We start from the raw sequence: 16,409 nt of genomic DNA on the forward strand, positions 1-16,409 counted from the left end.
TCTTCCTGGCCCTCTTCCCGGGCCCCCTCCCTGGTGACCTGGCACACAACTTGCACAAGGGCAGCTATCTTGGCAATGCCACGGTCCTCTGGTTTCTGGTCCATTGAGCCTATCACTTCACATGACATCCACACACCGCCGGTTCCTCTGCCTCCCAAGCTGGGTATAGGTCCTGGAGCCCAGATGAAGGCAGCAGCCACGTTCCCTGCCCGGGGACTGTGCCAGAGAAGGAAATGAGGCTTGTCTGGCACAACCGGCTCAGCCAGGCAAACCTTATTTCCTTTCTGATGGGGGAAGAAGTTCCAGTTCTAAGAAGAAATTGGCCTCTAGGAATGTCCGAACTCCCACCTCCTGGAAGAAACAGGAGAGTGTGTCTGGGAGTGTGGTGGAGACTTGGCAACCTAGAACTCAGCCATCTTCTCATTTCCTCAACCTCTCCCCCATCCTTCCCACACACAGCTTCCCTCTGTCACCAGCAGCAAATGCTCCTGCCTGGGGAGGTTTTACTCATATATCAATACCTGCATGGGCACCCACCCGCCTGGGCACCACAGCCCTGCTTCCAAAGGACATTAGTGATTAGGCATCCAGGTCACATTCTCCCATGGAAAAGAGATACTATACTGGGTGGGGGGGGGGGGTCTGGTGTCCACCAAATCCTCACCCACGGCTACTGGGCTCTGCCTGGCTCAGACTTGGTTTGGTTCTCAGGTGAAGTGGGAGACTAAGGGCACTTCTCAAGGAAATGGCAACCCCAAGAGCCTGGCCCTGGCCCCCTTCCTCCCTGGCACTTTGGAGCCCACCAAGGCGGGGTTCAAGCCCCCCTCCATCACCAAGGCCGCCAGTCCAAACACCTTCACTCAGGGGAGGCAGGAAGGGGTGAGGAAGCAGCACTGGTGAGGTCCTGGGTGTCTCCAGAAGAGGAGCGGTCACTTGCCCTGAGATCCACTCACCCATCTGCCACAGACACGTGCCCTAGAAGAGGAAAAAAGGAAGATCCCCAGAACACCTGGTGTGTGCATGTGTATATGTGGGTAATGTGTGCACAGCAGTCTCTATGTATATCTCAGCACGTGTGTTCACCTGCACTTTAAAAAATTCAACAAATATTTGTAACATGTATAATGCTTATTATGAGCCAGTCTGAGTGCTTTATAAGATTAATTCACTTGACAAGCCTATGAAAGAAGTACTGTTATCCCCATTACACAGATGAACAAAGCGAGGCACAGAGAGGCTAAATCACTCACTCAAGGTCGTGGAACTAGGAAGAAGGAGCAATAGGATTTGAACCCGAGCATTCTGGCCTCTCCTAGGCACATGTCAGCATATATGCATCTGCGTGGATATGTGCATCTCTGGGGAGGGAAGGGTGCCCCACTTAACCCAGACCTTACAGTTTGGAAAACCCTGTAAGGCAGCACTTTGTCCAAAGGAGTCTCCTGGCTGGAAAGTCAGATCTGAGTACTAGCCACCTCTGCTCAAGCCTGAGGCCACTAGGGCTCCTTCCAGCAGTCACAGGGATGGGTGGAGACAGCCAGATGGCCCTGGTGGGGCTACAAGGGGCTGCCCTTCCTGCTCTGTTTCCCAACCGGTCCCACAAGCACAGCTCCATCCCAGCAGGGCCTGCAGCCCCCTCAGCCTGGACGGCGGGAGTGACCTCTCCTACACACTGGCTTCCTCCGGCCCATTTCTTCCAGATGCCAATTCAATCGAAGCAGCATGTCAGAGGCTGCTGATGCCTGACCCCAGGGGCGCTGCAGAGGAGGAGCAGGTGGTGCCCAGGGTACTTACTGTCTCAAGTCCTTGGGTCACAGCTAAGACCTTTGAGAGCGTCTGGTTAAATTTCCTGGGGCTGACAAGAAAGCTTATTTATCTAAGCTACCCTGTGAATACCTTGTGTAAATGGCTCTGAGAACTATCTCAGAACCATGCTGGCATTGGTGGAAAACAGCAGAATGTGGCCAGAGAACTGCTAGGGAAACTTCTACTCTGAAGTGGCACCAGCTGCTGCATAGTGAGTACCTGTGAGGTGTCAGTCACTGTTTCAGACACATCATCCCTTTTAAGCCTCAAAAAGTCTCTACGTGTTATTACTCCCATTTTACAGATATGAATATGAGGCTCAGATGGGGAAACGGCTGATCCCAGTGAGGTGCGTGCACCCTGTGTGATCCCAGGCAGGGCCGTGGAGCGTGGCCAGGTGAGGCGCCACCTCCTCCCCCCACCCAATCCCCCAGCCTCCCACATGAGGCAGGCACAGGAGGCAGACCTCTGCTTTCCTCACATCCTCCCAGCAGGCAGCCCCAGTCACTGCCCTCCAGCTCTGGGAGAACCCAAACCCCTTACGTCAGAAGAGAAACCACCTGCCGTTACAAAGATAGGGTCATTTATTCACGTTATATTACTGGCTTTTAAAGGCAAAAATACAGTTCTGTTTTGAACACCAAGGTCAGACATTCCCCCACTTACAATGGTAAATACATACATTTGCATACACGGGAAATTGAGATACACAGCACAACAGGTCTCTAGGACAGGGACGCTCCCCTCCCAGCCGTGTGGGGTGGACGCTCCCCTCCCAGCCGTGTGGGGTGCCCCACATCCAGCCCTCAGGTCAGCAGAGACCCTGCCCAGGCTGAGTCAGCACCAGCATTTCCTTTACCCTCTTATGCCACCTCTGCCCTCCGATCTTTCCCAAAGGCCACTTTACAGGGTGACCAGCAACAGAAAGGACAGAAATAGAGAAAGTCACAGCACATGACAACTTCATGGTGACAACTTCCAGGTGAAGGAAATGGTCCCTGAACCCTCAGCCCTGAACTCCCCAGTGAGGAAACAGGACCTGCAGCACCTCATGAACCAGGCAAGGTCCAGGCCTAACCCTGGGACCCCATTAGCGCACCGGAAGATCAGCAAATGGGGAAGAGGTGCAGCAGGACTTCCCTTGGTCCTGAGAATGAACCACATACTTGACTATTACAATGGAACATGAAAGAAAATGCAATAGGAAAACAAAAAAGGAAAAAAAGTCAGAATTTTGTTTTAAGAGTAAAGTAAGTAACAAAGAGGTTACCACCCAGGATATTTGTCTCCTCTCTTCTAAGGCACTTTTGAAAAGTCAGGATCTGGGGATAGAAAAAGAGGCCTTCATTCTTTGCACTTCCCAAAACTCCCTGTCAGTACATTCCTGGCTTTATCAACATCACTGTTAAGGAGTGGGGAACTGACAGAAGAAATACTCTTTGCATAGCCCAGCTGCTTCTGCAGTGGAAAATAATTTGTAACCAATACAAAGGCTTCTGGAAAAAGAACCACATTAGCATCTGAGATGCTCAAAGTGATAAAGGCACAGGTTCAGACTGGGGCCAGGCATCAGCTCAGCCTCTACACTGAGGGCTGGTTTCCAGGCTGCCACCAGCTGTAAGGTCCACTCTGGGGTTAGAAAGCTGAATTTTAAGCCCTCAGCCCAGGCTGGACCCAGCAAGGGCACCCAGTGGCAGGAACTGCCTTGTGCATCTCAACCCAGGCAGGCTAAAACCTCTGGCAGCAGAGGTGGGCTTGGGGAAGATACCGCTGTGGGTCAGCCTCCCAGAAGTGGGAGCACCTGCTAAAAACCTGAGGGGGAATGGGAGGCTTTAGGCACCAGAGTGGTCGTGGGGGACTGTGGGTGGTTTCAGCCGAACTTCTTTCTAGATCTCTAATGAAAAGGCACATTCACGCTGGAGAATGAATGTTTGACCCTGAGCGCCACAGGCCAGTTTTAGGGAACAGGCAAGAGGAAAAGGAACAAAAAGGGGGAGGGAGGGAAGAGAGAGGCAGCAGAAGGGAGGAAGGAGAAAGAGGAAGGAGAACCGGTCCTGCAAGGTGGGCCAGGCAGCGTGGCCATCAGAGCCCAGGAGGCAGCACCCAGGGGCCAGAGGGAGGCTTCCTCCTCCTGCCTTGGCTAAGGGCCAGTGAACAACCTCACGGCTGTCATTTACAGCTCCACAGCCTAGGGCCCTAGCGGGAGGTCTTGGGGTCAGTCTGAGGAGGTGAGGGTTCCCTCAGCCCTGCCCACCGGGGGGAGGGAAGGGAGGTGGAGAGGTCAGCCAGGCAGGCCGAGGCTTCTGTCTCCCCCAGGAGTCCAGCTCAGTAGTGCTGATGTGGAGGCCTAGCTCTCATCAAGGGCTCCAAAGATGACTCTGCTCTTCAGAAAACCTGGCCTGCCAGCTACATCAGAGGCCCATGCGTGGCCACTATAGCATACATCATTTTTTCCCTTAAAAAATGCTCAGTCCCCTCCCCACATTTAAAACACCACAATAAAAATACATGGGAAATTCAAGTTTATATAGCATGCTCAGAAAAATAAATTGCCACGACTAAACACTATGCAATTCCAGATCAACACAAAATCAAGCTAGCTCGTAATTAGAACCTGATTTGTTCTTTCTTTAAAATACTACAAACTGCTATTTAAAAAAAGGATGTACATTCAGAAATCAGACAATCTGGAGAAAGGCCACTGAATGTGATAACACCCAAGGCTTTTGCTCTGGAGGCTAAAGTCGCCTTGGAATTTACACGTTAGCAGGGTGAAAGGTCCAAGGCTCAAGTTTTAAAATTCTTTTGCTAAGGAAAGACACACACACACACACACACACACAGTGATTGTAACAGTTGCATACCACGGAAAGAGGGTGGGGAGAAGGGGGTAAAATGAGAATGGTTGAAATCGTGTGTTTTTCTGTTATAATGTGACACCGAAAAAACATCACACCAATCCAATTTCAGCAGCACTCTCCAATTTTCATAAAGTAATAATACCACAATTTAAAGCAAAATCCTTACCTATATCACAACAAATTAGCAGTTTTTCGCAGGGAATGAGTCCCACAGTCACCAAATTTGGGGCTGTGTACAGCTCTGATTCTTTGGGGTGACACTGTGAACATGTTGAGAACCCCCCAAAGGCTGACAGTTGCTATGCTTACATACACCTCGTGGGGCTAAGAAGTCACATGCCGAGCCAAGTTGGGGGCAAAATATCCCACTCGTCCTAGTTGTCTGGAAAGGCGTCTGAATGAGGAGCCGAGAGGGTCTATCACTCTGATTGGTAAGAATGAGAGGGACCAGCCCAGCAGATTGGCAGAGACACACAGCAGAGGTCCCTGGCCATTTTCAGGTCTCTTATCATTGCACCAAAATGCTAGCTCGGTGTCCCGATGTCCACTGTGATTTTGGTATACAACGGGTATCTCTGCACGTCCAACACCAGGTAGGTGAGTGTGTTCAAACCGTCAGAGAGCATTGTCTCCTTTGTGTGTGCAATTCGGTCGAACCTACAAGGAACAAACGGGCAAAGGGTTGAAGCCAAAACAAAAATCTTAAAAAAAAAAAAAAACTTTAAACATTTGTACTTTTTGGCCCCTCCTCCCCACTTCTACTCCAATCCTGTCCCGTGGATTGAACCCTCAAGGCATGAAGCCCATTCCAGAGCTTCATTCCTACAGCCTGCCCCACCTGAAAGGGGAAAGAAGGAAACACACACAAGGGAGAGAATAAAACACAGAACACACCTCTGAGGATTAGGTTCATTTTTCTTGTCTCTTGAGTGGCGGATCATCCGACACTTGCCGATCACTGCACTTGGGCGAGATACAGACATGCCTTTAAAAGCTAATCTGTAAGGCGTAAAGAGACAAGTCGTCATCACAGAGCTTCCATAAGTCTCGGGTCCCACAGTCCCAGCTGCAAGACTCTTGTCCTGTCCAGCTGTTCTCACCCAGCCCACACCCCAGCCCAGTGTACAGGCATTGCTTAAAACTCACACGCCTTTCCCATAACATTTTACCACTGGTTCTAGATCGTGTTGGTGACCACCCTGTGCCAAGCACTGGGGGTGTCTGCCCTCACGGACTTTATAACGTGGGTGTGCTTAGAACACAGGGCCATCGGTGCCAGTACGGAGGGGACGAGGGAAGGGTGGCGATGCGCGCAACAGAGGGAGAAGCAACCGACTCTACCTGAACAAGACTAGGCACAGCCAAATCTTGAAGATGAGTGGCTGCTCTTGCCAGAGCATTTCGGGCAGTCAGGACAGCACAGGCAAAGGCAGGGAGGCGAGAGCAAGCACAGTGCCCTCAGGGAGTACCACAAGCTTCTGGGGACTGGTGAACAGGGTCTGGAGTAGGAAGTGGCCGGAGATGAAGCCGGAAGGAAGGGCAAAGATGACATCATGGAGGCCTTCTTAGAGCTTTTAGCATCCCCAAGAACAGTGCCAGTGTCGGACAGGGACATAACACAGTCATCCCTCGGTATCCGCGGGGGACTGGTTCCAGGACAACACCCCCCCTTCACAGTGGATGCTCAAGTCCCTTATATAAAATGGTGTAGCATTTGCATATAACCTATGCACATCCTCACCCTCCCATATACTTTTCTTTAAGCCTTATTTATTTATTTAATTTTTATTGGGGTATAGCTCCCATCTACTTTAAATCACCTCTAGATTACTTATAATACCTAACACAGGGACTTATCTGGTGGCGCAGTGGTTAAGAATCTGCCTGGCAATGCAGGGGACACGGGTTTGAGCCCTGGTCCGGGAAGATCCCACATGCCGCGGAGCAACTAAGCCCGTGCGCCACAACCAAGAGTAGCTCCTGCTCACTGCAACTAGAGAAAGCCGGCATGCGGCAACGAAGACCCAACGCAGCCAAAAATAAATTAATTAATTAAAAATAAAACCTAATACTATGTAAATGATACGTAGCTATTTGTAAATACGATGTAAATGTTATGCGAATAGTCGCCCGTGCACAACAAAGTCAAGTTTTGCTTTTTAGAGCTTTCTGGAATCTTTTCTCCCAAATATTTTCGATTGAAGGTTGGTTGAATCTGTGGATGTGGAATCCGCAGATATGGAGAGGTGACTGTATACAGTGTTTCCCAAAGGTTTTGGGCCAAAGGGAAGTCTCTCTGATAAGCAGTATCAGAATGGAGAGCTGGGAACAAGACTAGAGGCAGCCAGAACGGGGTGCAAGATTCTGTGTAGGTTCTGGGGGAGAAAGGAATGAGGACCAAAACCAAAGCCTTGACAGCAGGAATACAAAAGTAAGCTAAGAGGCAGGAATGGCCGGTCCTAGATGACTTCAAGGTTCCCAGCCTGGCCTCCCTCAGTGCTGAACTAGTGCCTGGCACACAGCCAGTCGGTACACAGTAGGAGTTAGGTTCCTTATCTTTCAGGAAAGCTGCTCCAGGGGGAGGAGCAAGATAGGGGTAGGGGATTAAGAGGTAGAAACTACTATGTATGAAATAAATAAGCTACAAGGATATACTGTACAGCACAGGGAATATAGCCAATATTTTATAGGAACTATACATGGAGTTTAACCTTTAAAAATTGTGAATCAGGGGATTCCCTGGTGGCGCAGTGGTTGAGAGTCCGCCTGCCGATGCAGGGGACACGGGTTTGTGCCCCGGTCCGGGAAGATCCCACATGCCGTGGAGCGGCTGGGCCCGTGAGCCATGGCCGCTGAGCCTGCGCATCCGGAGCCTGCGCTCCGCAACGGGAGAGGCCACAACAGTGAGAGGCCCGCGTACCGGAAAAAAAAAAAATTGTGAATCACTATGGTACACCTGAAACATATACACTGTACATCAACTATACCTCAACTTAAAAAATAAAAAAAATTGAAAAAGAGAAGAAAGTTCCCCCACAGACCACTCATCTTCTAGTCCCTCCACCCTCGGAAGTCCGTCCTCGGGGCTCGCTCCTGCCAGCCTTCCTGATCACTCAGGTCTGTGCATCACAGCAGCCCTGTACACCATCATACGGGCCCAGCTGCCAGGTGTGGTGCTGTGAAAGCAGGTTTGTTTCTGTCTGGACTCCCTGCTCAGGGCTTCAGTGTCCTCCTCACTGGGCCTTCCTGGCCCAGTTCTCTGCATACTGATAAGAAATCTGGACACTCTAAAACGTTTTCTTCAAGGCCTGTATTAAAGACTTGGGTTGATGTCAAGTTCCCACACGAAGCTAACCTTAAATGACTTTGGGTGCTGCTCTGACAGACACCTTCCGTTAATTATCCAATTAACGTACTCCAATTCAGAAAGGCACTAGAGTGTATTCTGATATCAAACTCAGTGACAAGTTCAGACTGGCTCCCAGAGGGAGCAGGTGCTTTCTGCCTGCAGCCAGCAGGGCTGGAAATTCCATTGCCGGGCAGAAGTGAGCAGGATGTGGATTCAAATGCCACGGACAAATGGCTTTTTACCATCTGTGACGCCAACTCACATGATAAAGGTTTACCAGCTTACAAAGAGGCCCAGGGTGTGGACGGCCACACAGCACGAGTCAAAAGTAAATTCACCCCTTCACAGGGTTCTTATTTTACATTTTCCAAAAGGGTAATGCCAAAATCACAGAAGCTCCTTTTCCTAAAGACACTTTTTCAATTTATTTTGGCTGCGTTGGGTTTTCATTGCTGGGCGTGAGCTTTCTCTAATTGCGGAGAGCGGGGGCTACTCTTCGTTGCGGTGCGCAGGCTTCTCATTGCGGTGGCTTCTCTTGTTGTGGAGCACGGGCTCTAGGCATGCGGGCTTCAGTAGTTGTGGCTCGCAGGCTCTAGAGCGCAGGCTCAATAGTTGTGGCGCACGGGCTTAGTTGCTCTGCGGCATGTGGGATCTTCCCGAACCAAGGCTCGAACCTGTGTTCCCTGCATTGGCAGGCGGATTTTTTTTTTTTTTTTTGCGCGGTACGCGGGCCTCTCACTGTTGTGGCCTCTCCCGTCGAGGAGCACAGGCTCCAGACGCGCAGGCTCAGCGGCCATGGTTCACGGGCCCAGCCGCTCTGCGGCATGTGGGATCTTCCCGGACCGGGGCACAAACCCGTGTCCCCTGCATCGGCAGGCGGACTCTCAACCACTGCGCCACCAGGGAAGCCCAGCAGGCAGATTCTTAACCACTGCGCCACCAGGGAAGTCCCACCTAAAGACACTCTTTATCATCTATAGCACCTACAGCAGGGCACACCTAAGAATTTGGGCTTGGTGGGAACTGCATTCCTCCTGAGGGTCAATCCTTGCAGAATAACCAAGCACTGGTAGAGAGACCAGAAGTGAAGGGAGACACGGAAGAAAGAGATCTAATTCGTGACCATTACCTGTTAAAAATGTCATCATCTTCACCTCCCCAGCCCCAGTAGTTATTAGGAAATCCATTGATGGTGAGAAACTGTTGTTTACTTAGAGCAGAGACACCTCCAAAATACTGCACATAAGGTAGGCTGGGGGAAAAAAACAAAAAGCAAAACACACACACACACACACACACACGACCAGTGGTTAGTAAGTTTTGACTTTTTGAAATAAAGCTTGTTCAAAATATAAACACTGTAAAGTTATTTTTATTCTCTGGAACTTTTAAATTAGGGATTTATGCGGGTTCTCCTTGTTTGTTTTGTTTTCAGATCAGACTCAAGATTATCTTAGAGAAGACACAGATACCAGAAAGTAGAATCTTGCTCTTTCTAAGAACATTGTGTTGCCCCTGTGGTTATCTAGAAAATCAGTCTGTGACAAGAACATAAGCCCAGTTCTGTTGCACCACTCAGGAACCTGCTTCCCATGTGTCTTGCTTGTTCCTGCACAGGAAATCCTTGTCCAGAAGGTCCTAGAAACTGCAACTGCTTTAGAGTCTCCTGTGCCCACCCTGCCAACCCCCCCTTTCCACCCCCAGCCCATCTACAGTCTAGCTTTCATTCTTCCAGAGATATACTGGCTTCAACACTGACCCCAACAGTCAAGACAGCATTTCTGAAAATTTGCTAAAATAAAATTTTCTTGGAAAATTCTACCATATCCTGACTTAGCAAAATGTATAATGGTGAATCTATTTTGACACATTTTCAAGGAGTAGGGCATCTGGGCTCTCATCCTTCCAAACCTTTTTGTATTTCAATATTTTAGTGGTTATGAATTGGGGACTCCTGAGGGATGCAGAGGAAGAACTGACGAGACATGTTAAGAACGTGGACATGCCTAGAGGCCAAGCAAAAGCCTTCCTGTGGGTCTTTTAAAGCTTGCGGTTTTGTGACAACCCTGTGTGCAGCTCCAAACCACACTTGGGCTCTTACTGTAATCCAAAGAGACCAAAACCCATCACACAAATGAAGGAAAACTCTAACTCAGACTTTGAGGGGGAAGTCAGCCAAACCATATAGAACATATGAAAAAAAGATGCAATTATTATTTTCAAATATGTTCCGGAATTCTGACTGTAAGCATACACAAGCAAAGATCCCTGGGAGCCTGCTTTAACAAATCAAAAATAATCTACTTGTAAATAGGTGTCATCATTTAAGTGCCAAGTCATCCCCCTTTGGCATACCGCACATTACAGTCTGCACTTGTAATGTGAGGGTTTGAACCAGAGGTAGCCAGGCCATTAAGGCTTCTTCATAATCAGTGTTCTTATAGAAATGGACTCTTAGCCACTTCAAGGGGGAAGTATATGCTATTTTGACAATATTTGGTTTTCTTGTCTCTGCTGCTTTCTCTTACCTACCTGCCTCGTCTCCCAAGCCTAACTAGTTCTGGGTAAAACAAACACGATGCTGTGGTAAAGAATTAGGTAAGCACCACCACGCTTCAAGGGAGGACTCAGAAGAGCTGGTGTATCTCAAAGGGAAGAAGATACACAAACAGGGAGGGAGAGAGGGAAGATAGGAGGGTACAGAGTGCCGTTTGTAGTCAAATTTCCCCCCTTTAAGGCAGTAAGTTTATGGTCTGAATGCCTTTAATTTGGAGGAAGGACTTCAGAGCATCCCTACATTCATCTCACAGCTCTCATGCTCCCAGCAAGGGAGGACAGAAAGGAACAATGAGAATAAATGAGTCTGAAAGAAGTTGTTGTATCTACACCAACACGGGTACCCGCAGCGCAGCTTCCCAGAGCTCCCATGTTGACTCAGAACAGGGAGGGAGAGCTCAGGGTTCTCAACTGAGAGGTGGCTTAAAACAATTTTGTGTTGATACAAACGTGGCTAAATTACGGAACAAAACGCAAATTTCTTTTTTAAGATTAAAAAAAAAAAAAGGACTACCAGGCTATTTTCCACCTGTGACAATGTGCTTTAGATAACACTGCTGCTCCTGGGGACAGGCTTCAGCCAGCTTCCTCACAAGGGGCATTTTGGTGGAGAAGTTTGAGCCCCAGTGTTTGAGCAGAAGCCTGTGCTTTGCAGGGACACAGAACCATGTTCCTTCTTAAAGTGCCAAGGAACATCTACTGAAGTATCCAAGCCCAAGAATTTACTGGGGGAAGATGATTCCAATTTGTTTCCCAAACTGTGTGGGGAAGGGGAGAGAAGAAAGTGAGGTAATACAGCTGCTGTTTGGAGCCTAAAGACGAACATCATCCCAAATATAAAAACTCTTCTTGCCTGGATGTGCAGAGGTATGGGTGTTTCTGGACTCCATTTTCCTCCTTAAATAATAACTGACTATGGGCTTAATTCTCAGAGGAGGCGTTCTCCTCCAGAGCCTACGAGGCACTCCTCCTGGGCTGGAGGAATTGCGTTCCCTAGTTGTCACATAAGAGACAAATATGTTTTCTGCAGATTCCGGTGAACATCTCTTACCTAAATCCAAACTTATCCATTGCTACAGAAATGTGCCGTGGCTGTGAAAAACACCTGTAGGTGTTATGGTCGTTCATTGGAATGAGGTCCACGTCACTAAACACAAAGCAGTTGTAGCCATAGTCCTTCAGGGCCTCTTTAAAGCCAACGTTGAGGAGCTTCGCACGGTTGAACATGGATTCTCCAGCCTGGTGCAGAAACAAAAAAAGTGGTATCAGATGCTATAAGGCCTTTGAGCAGAACGCTCATGGGGACTGGTGACTTGTCCACTCCACGTGGTCATTAGACCATTCTTGGGCCTCATTTTCTGCCCTCACTTTACAACTCAATACCGAATGGCATTCCCTGAATCAGCAATCCCACTTCTAGGAGTTATCCTGTAGGACTTGCAAGTGTGCAAATGACAGGTGAACGTGTTCACTCTGTTCATCACACGTTCACCAACACAAAAGATTGCAAGCAATGACGTAAGCATGACCAGGAAACTGCTTAAATAAACCATGGTACAGCCATACAATGGAATAGAGCTGTTTACAAAAAATAAGGAGGCTCTAAAAGGAAATGATCATCAAGATGGTATTGTTAGGTGAAAGGCATTTAAAGATACATGTCATTTATTCATATAGTATATATAAGCTAATTGTGGGTCACTCAGGTAACTGGTGACCATGGGACTTTTTCACTTCTACCTGCTTTGTGTGGTTGACTATGGTTTGATCACCACATTGTGTGCCTTCCAGGTGTTTGTCACTAAACTAGGTACCAGGGAAATACGGCAAACCCAAATCAATCTCTGCCCTCGCAGTGCTCAAAGTGCAGAGTGGGGGGCAGTGTGATCCTCGGCACGATAGACACAGTGTGTATGAGCGAGGAGGACACCTGCTTCAGGGTGCCAACCATCGGGTCCCCCAGAATCAAGTGTGTTGGTGCAAAGGTACTTCACATTTTATTTACTTCTCTAATTTCCAGTCTCCCCCGACTAGAACATAAGGTCAATGAAGGCTGGAATTTTTTACTTTTTATTCACCCACTGCCTAGAATACTGCCTGGCATATAATAAGATCTCAGTAAATAACCACTGGATGGATGGATGGATGGATGGATGGATGGATGGATGGATGGATAAGTAGACCAAAGATGGACTTCAACATACAATGGCAGATGGCAATCCTTTTGGGAGACTCCGACCTAAGGGGCCCCTCAGGGTCACCACCATGGGTCTGTGCTCTTACCAATTACCAATTCCCATGACCCCAGGTTAGTAAGGATAGTAACAGCATTGACACAGCCACCCTTACACTTAGTTCACAAGCCCTTCCATACCCATGCTCTCATCCTGGCCAGAATTCTCCCAATGTTGCCATGAAGAAACTAAGGCCACATAAATGACACAGCTGGTGCTGGAGCCCAACACCCTGGAATCCTCACTGAGTGCTCGTTCCCAATATCTCTTGGGATCAACAAGATCAGGGCCCTCTACTTTGGGGAAAAAATGTGCCCCAGAAGGGCCTGCAGTAGCTATACAGTCTCAAAGGTAGAATGCTGAATATCCTCTCCCCAGGACTCCACCAGGCTGCCTGTGTGAGTACGGAGAGCACAGACAGTGCCACAGCCCCCTGTCTCAGGAGGGCGACTCAGGGAAACAAACCACTTGAGAAAGACAAGTACCAGAAAGTCAGAAAAAGCAGCCCAGAAGAGTAAATGAAACATCTTACACAAGAGCTCCTTTCTTCAGTCCGTGACAAAGCTTTCTCACCATGCGTGGTAAAGGGAGAAGGCTGTGCCCTGTGGCACTCAGGGTGTTCTCTGGCTGCCTCACCAGTTAAGAATCATTTAGAATTCTGCCTTCAGCTAATTCTGTGTAAGTCATGAGGTCAAAAAAAAAAAAACAGCCAAAGTTTAGGAAGTGCATATGAAGAATATGAAGTTGTTGGAATTATTACAATAACACATTGCTAATATTCTCTGGGGGAGATGATACACCAGGCACAGGTAAGTACTTTTCAAGCATGGTGTATCACTTAATCATCTCAACAGTCTTGTAACAACCTTCACCCCAAATCAGATTAACTTCATGCCTCCCGCACCCTTCTACCTCCCACTGATGGGAGAGAGGCCTGTACCATCTTCTTCCTCCTGCCCCATAAAGGCCCTAGAAGAGATAGCGTTCTCTAACACTGTGAGATAAAATTCAGCCCCACTGAACATTTTTCCAACAAGTGAAAAGGCAATATTCCAACAAAGCCTTTTCCCAGCTGTGTAGTAGGCCCCCAAGGGTGGCTGCCCAACGCTCCCTTCTCTTGGTCCACTCCCCAATAACAGGAGCAGGGTGTTGGTGGCCATGTCTGAACCACAGGACCTGGCCTACTGGCCACGACTGTTTGATCTAAGCAGATGCCTGAATGAGACTACACTAAGCATTCTCCTCTCTCAGGAACCAGAAATATGGAACTATGAGTGGGCACCTCTGGTGCCAAACCACAAGACCAGTGGAAGCCTGGAAGAGAAACCCAAGGAGCAGACCTGTTCTACCCCTTTCCACGTGTGTGGCGTAACAACTCCTTCAACTCAATAAGGTGCCGCAGTGTCTGGCCCACACTTACAACTAGTGAGGCAGTTTTCCAAAATACCCAAAACTATACATCATTCCTCCCATCCTCCCTCTCAGCCTAGCCTCACCTGTGTGATCCTGGGAGCTGGAAAGGGCAGGGTACACTTTTGCAGGTGTACCTACCAGGGCCCCTAGGAACACCAGAGCAGCAGAATGGTAGATTAGGAAAGTGTGTGTGTGTGTGTGTGTGTGTGTGTGTGTTTCTCTTCCTCCCCTGGGATTATAGAAAAGTCAGTTCTAGGCTTCTTTGGATGAAATGGTACAACACCTTGGGTAACTTCCTGGATAAGAAAGGCCCTGAGCAGTCTGCCAATCACCACGATTAACAGGAGGTTCTCGTTCCTCTCCAGGGAATAGGAAGACACCCAGCTCTCACTCTTGCCCCTCTTCATCGGGCACGTTCATCCAGTGCATCCACTCCTTTATGCACTCAGGGAAACACTGGTCAAGCACCTACTGTCTGGCAAAGCCAAATACACAATTGTGAGAGACACATGCACTCTTATCCCAGGAATGCCAGCTTCTTCACTTATTAGCTATATGACTTTGGGACTAGGCCTCCATTTCCTCATTTGGGCACAGGGATGAAAACAGATGAGTTGTGTTCAAAGGGACAATGCACGAAAAGGCTTTAGCACACTGCCTGGCAATGAACGAATGGTAGCTACTCTCATTATCACAGGAGTGGGTTTTCCCATCCATCTTGAACAGTCAGGCCTTTTCAGATCCAACCTGGAGACTCCTCCTTCTCTCATGTTTGTATGTGTCCCTCCTAATCAGCTTCAAGATTCCTCCCAAATCCTGCTTCTCTGATGGAGGAAGGGGTTTTTAAAAACGATTAAGGCTCAAGTGAGTTAGCCTGTGGCTCATATGATCAGGACCTCTATAGCAGCAGAAAAAAGTCAGAGAGACCTTGAGAGATGTGTGATAAGCTTGGGAAGTCATACTCAGCATAGAGAAGTTGGTGCACTGGGAGCAGATGTCCCTCTGAAAGGCCGAGCTTTTTAAGTGCAGGCTTCATCTTACACTGATAGACAAGAGTTAGTTATACTTATCCATTCCTTCTAGGAATGGCCCCGCTTAACAGAGGGAGAGAACAGGGAGAAAGAAGAAAGGCCAAAAAACAATATGACATTCCCACAGCTGGACAGGGCAACTATCTCACTGACCAAAGCACGCAGAAAAGCCTGTAAACTGTTTATGACAGGGCATACAATCCTGACAGTGGGTGTATCAGTCAAGCGAAGCCAACAACGATCAATCCAGAGAGGACAGAAGCCTGGGCCTGGTCAGGCGTGCTGGCCTGGGGTAGAGGGAGGAGACGTGAGGTGGGAAGCCTGGCAGGGTCTACACCCTTAGACACTTCACGCAGCAAACCCAGTGCCCTTCTGGCAGATCTGGGCGGCAGGGACAAATGTCTTAAAAAGCATCAGATGGGGCTTCCCTGTTTGCACAGTGGTTAAGAATCTGCCTGCCAGTGCAGGGGACAGGGGTTCGAGCCCTGGTCTGGGAAGATCCACATGCCACGGAGCAACAAAGCCCGTGTGCCACAACTACTGAGCCTGTGCTCTGGAGCCCATGAGCCACAACTACTGAAGCCCACGCGCCTAGACCCCGTGCTCCGCAACAAGGGAAGCCACCACAATGAGAAGTCCATGCACCGCAACGAAGAGTAGCCCCCCCTCACCGCAACTAGAGAAAGCCCGTGCGCAGCAACGAAGACCCAACGAAGCCAAAAATAAACAAATAAAATTTTAAAAAGCATCAGATGGCTCTCCAGGGCATTAAAACCTTTTCCTAGAGCCCTCATTTATACTAAACATAAGAGAAGGCAAGTAGTATGTCCACTGAAAACAGAATCCTCATACACTGCTAGTGGGAATATAAAATGGTGCCGCCATTTGGAAAACAGTCTGGAGTTCCTCAGATGGATAAACAAAGAGTCACCATATGATCCAGCAATTCTACTCTCAGGTATATACCCAAGAGAAATGAAAACACATCCACCAAAAAATTTTAAACACCATGCTAAGTGAAAGAAACCAGTCACAAAGGATCACATATAAGATTCCATTTATATGAAATGTCCACAATAGGCAAATCCATAGAGACAGAATGTAGATTAGTGGCTACTAGGGCTGGAAGGAATGGAGGAATTGGTAGCTAAGAAGTACA

At 48.5% G+C, this 16,409-nt stretch overlaps 1 protein-coding gene across 2 annotated transcripts in view; it reads right to left on the reverse strand.

The window, feature by feature from the left end:
• Positions 1-2,372: 2,372 nt before the first annotated feature.
• B4GALT1 (beta-1,4-galactosyltransferase 1) overlaps positions 2,373-16,409 on the reverse strand; it is a 50,132-nt gene continuing 36,095 nt past the window's right edge. Inside the window, exons 3-6 of one of the 2 annotated variants that reach the window (XM_032634844.1) lie at positions 11,624-11,811; positions 9,146-9,268; positions 5,562-5,666; positions 2,373-5,324 (exon numbers count right to left, since the gene is read on the reverse strand). In XM_032634844.1, the coding sequence (XP_032490735.1) occupies positions 5,192-5,324; positions 5,562-5,666; positions 9,146-9,268; positions 11,624-11,811 (549 nt within the window). In that variant the 3' untranslated portion in view covers positions 2,373-5,191. The remainder of the gene's footprint in view (positions 5,325-5,561; positions 5,667-9,145; positions 9,269-11,623; positions 11,812-16,409) is intronic. The other variant, XM_032634845.1, reaches the window with a different exon arrangement.

Source organism: Phocoena sinus, chromosome 6, assembly GCF_008692025.1.
Source record: "Phocoena sinus isolate mPhoSin1 chromosome 6, mPhoSin1.pri, whole genome shotgun sequence".
NCBI classification, from domain to species: Eukaryota; Metazoa; Chordata; class Mammalia; order Artiodactyla; family Phocoenidae; genus Phocoena; species Phocoena sinus.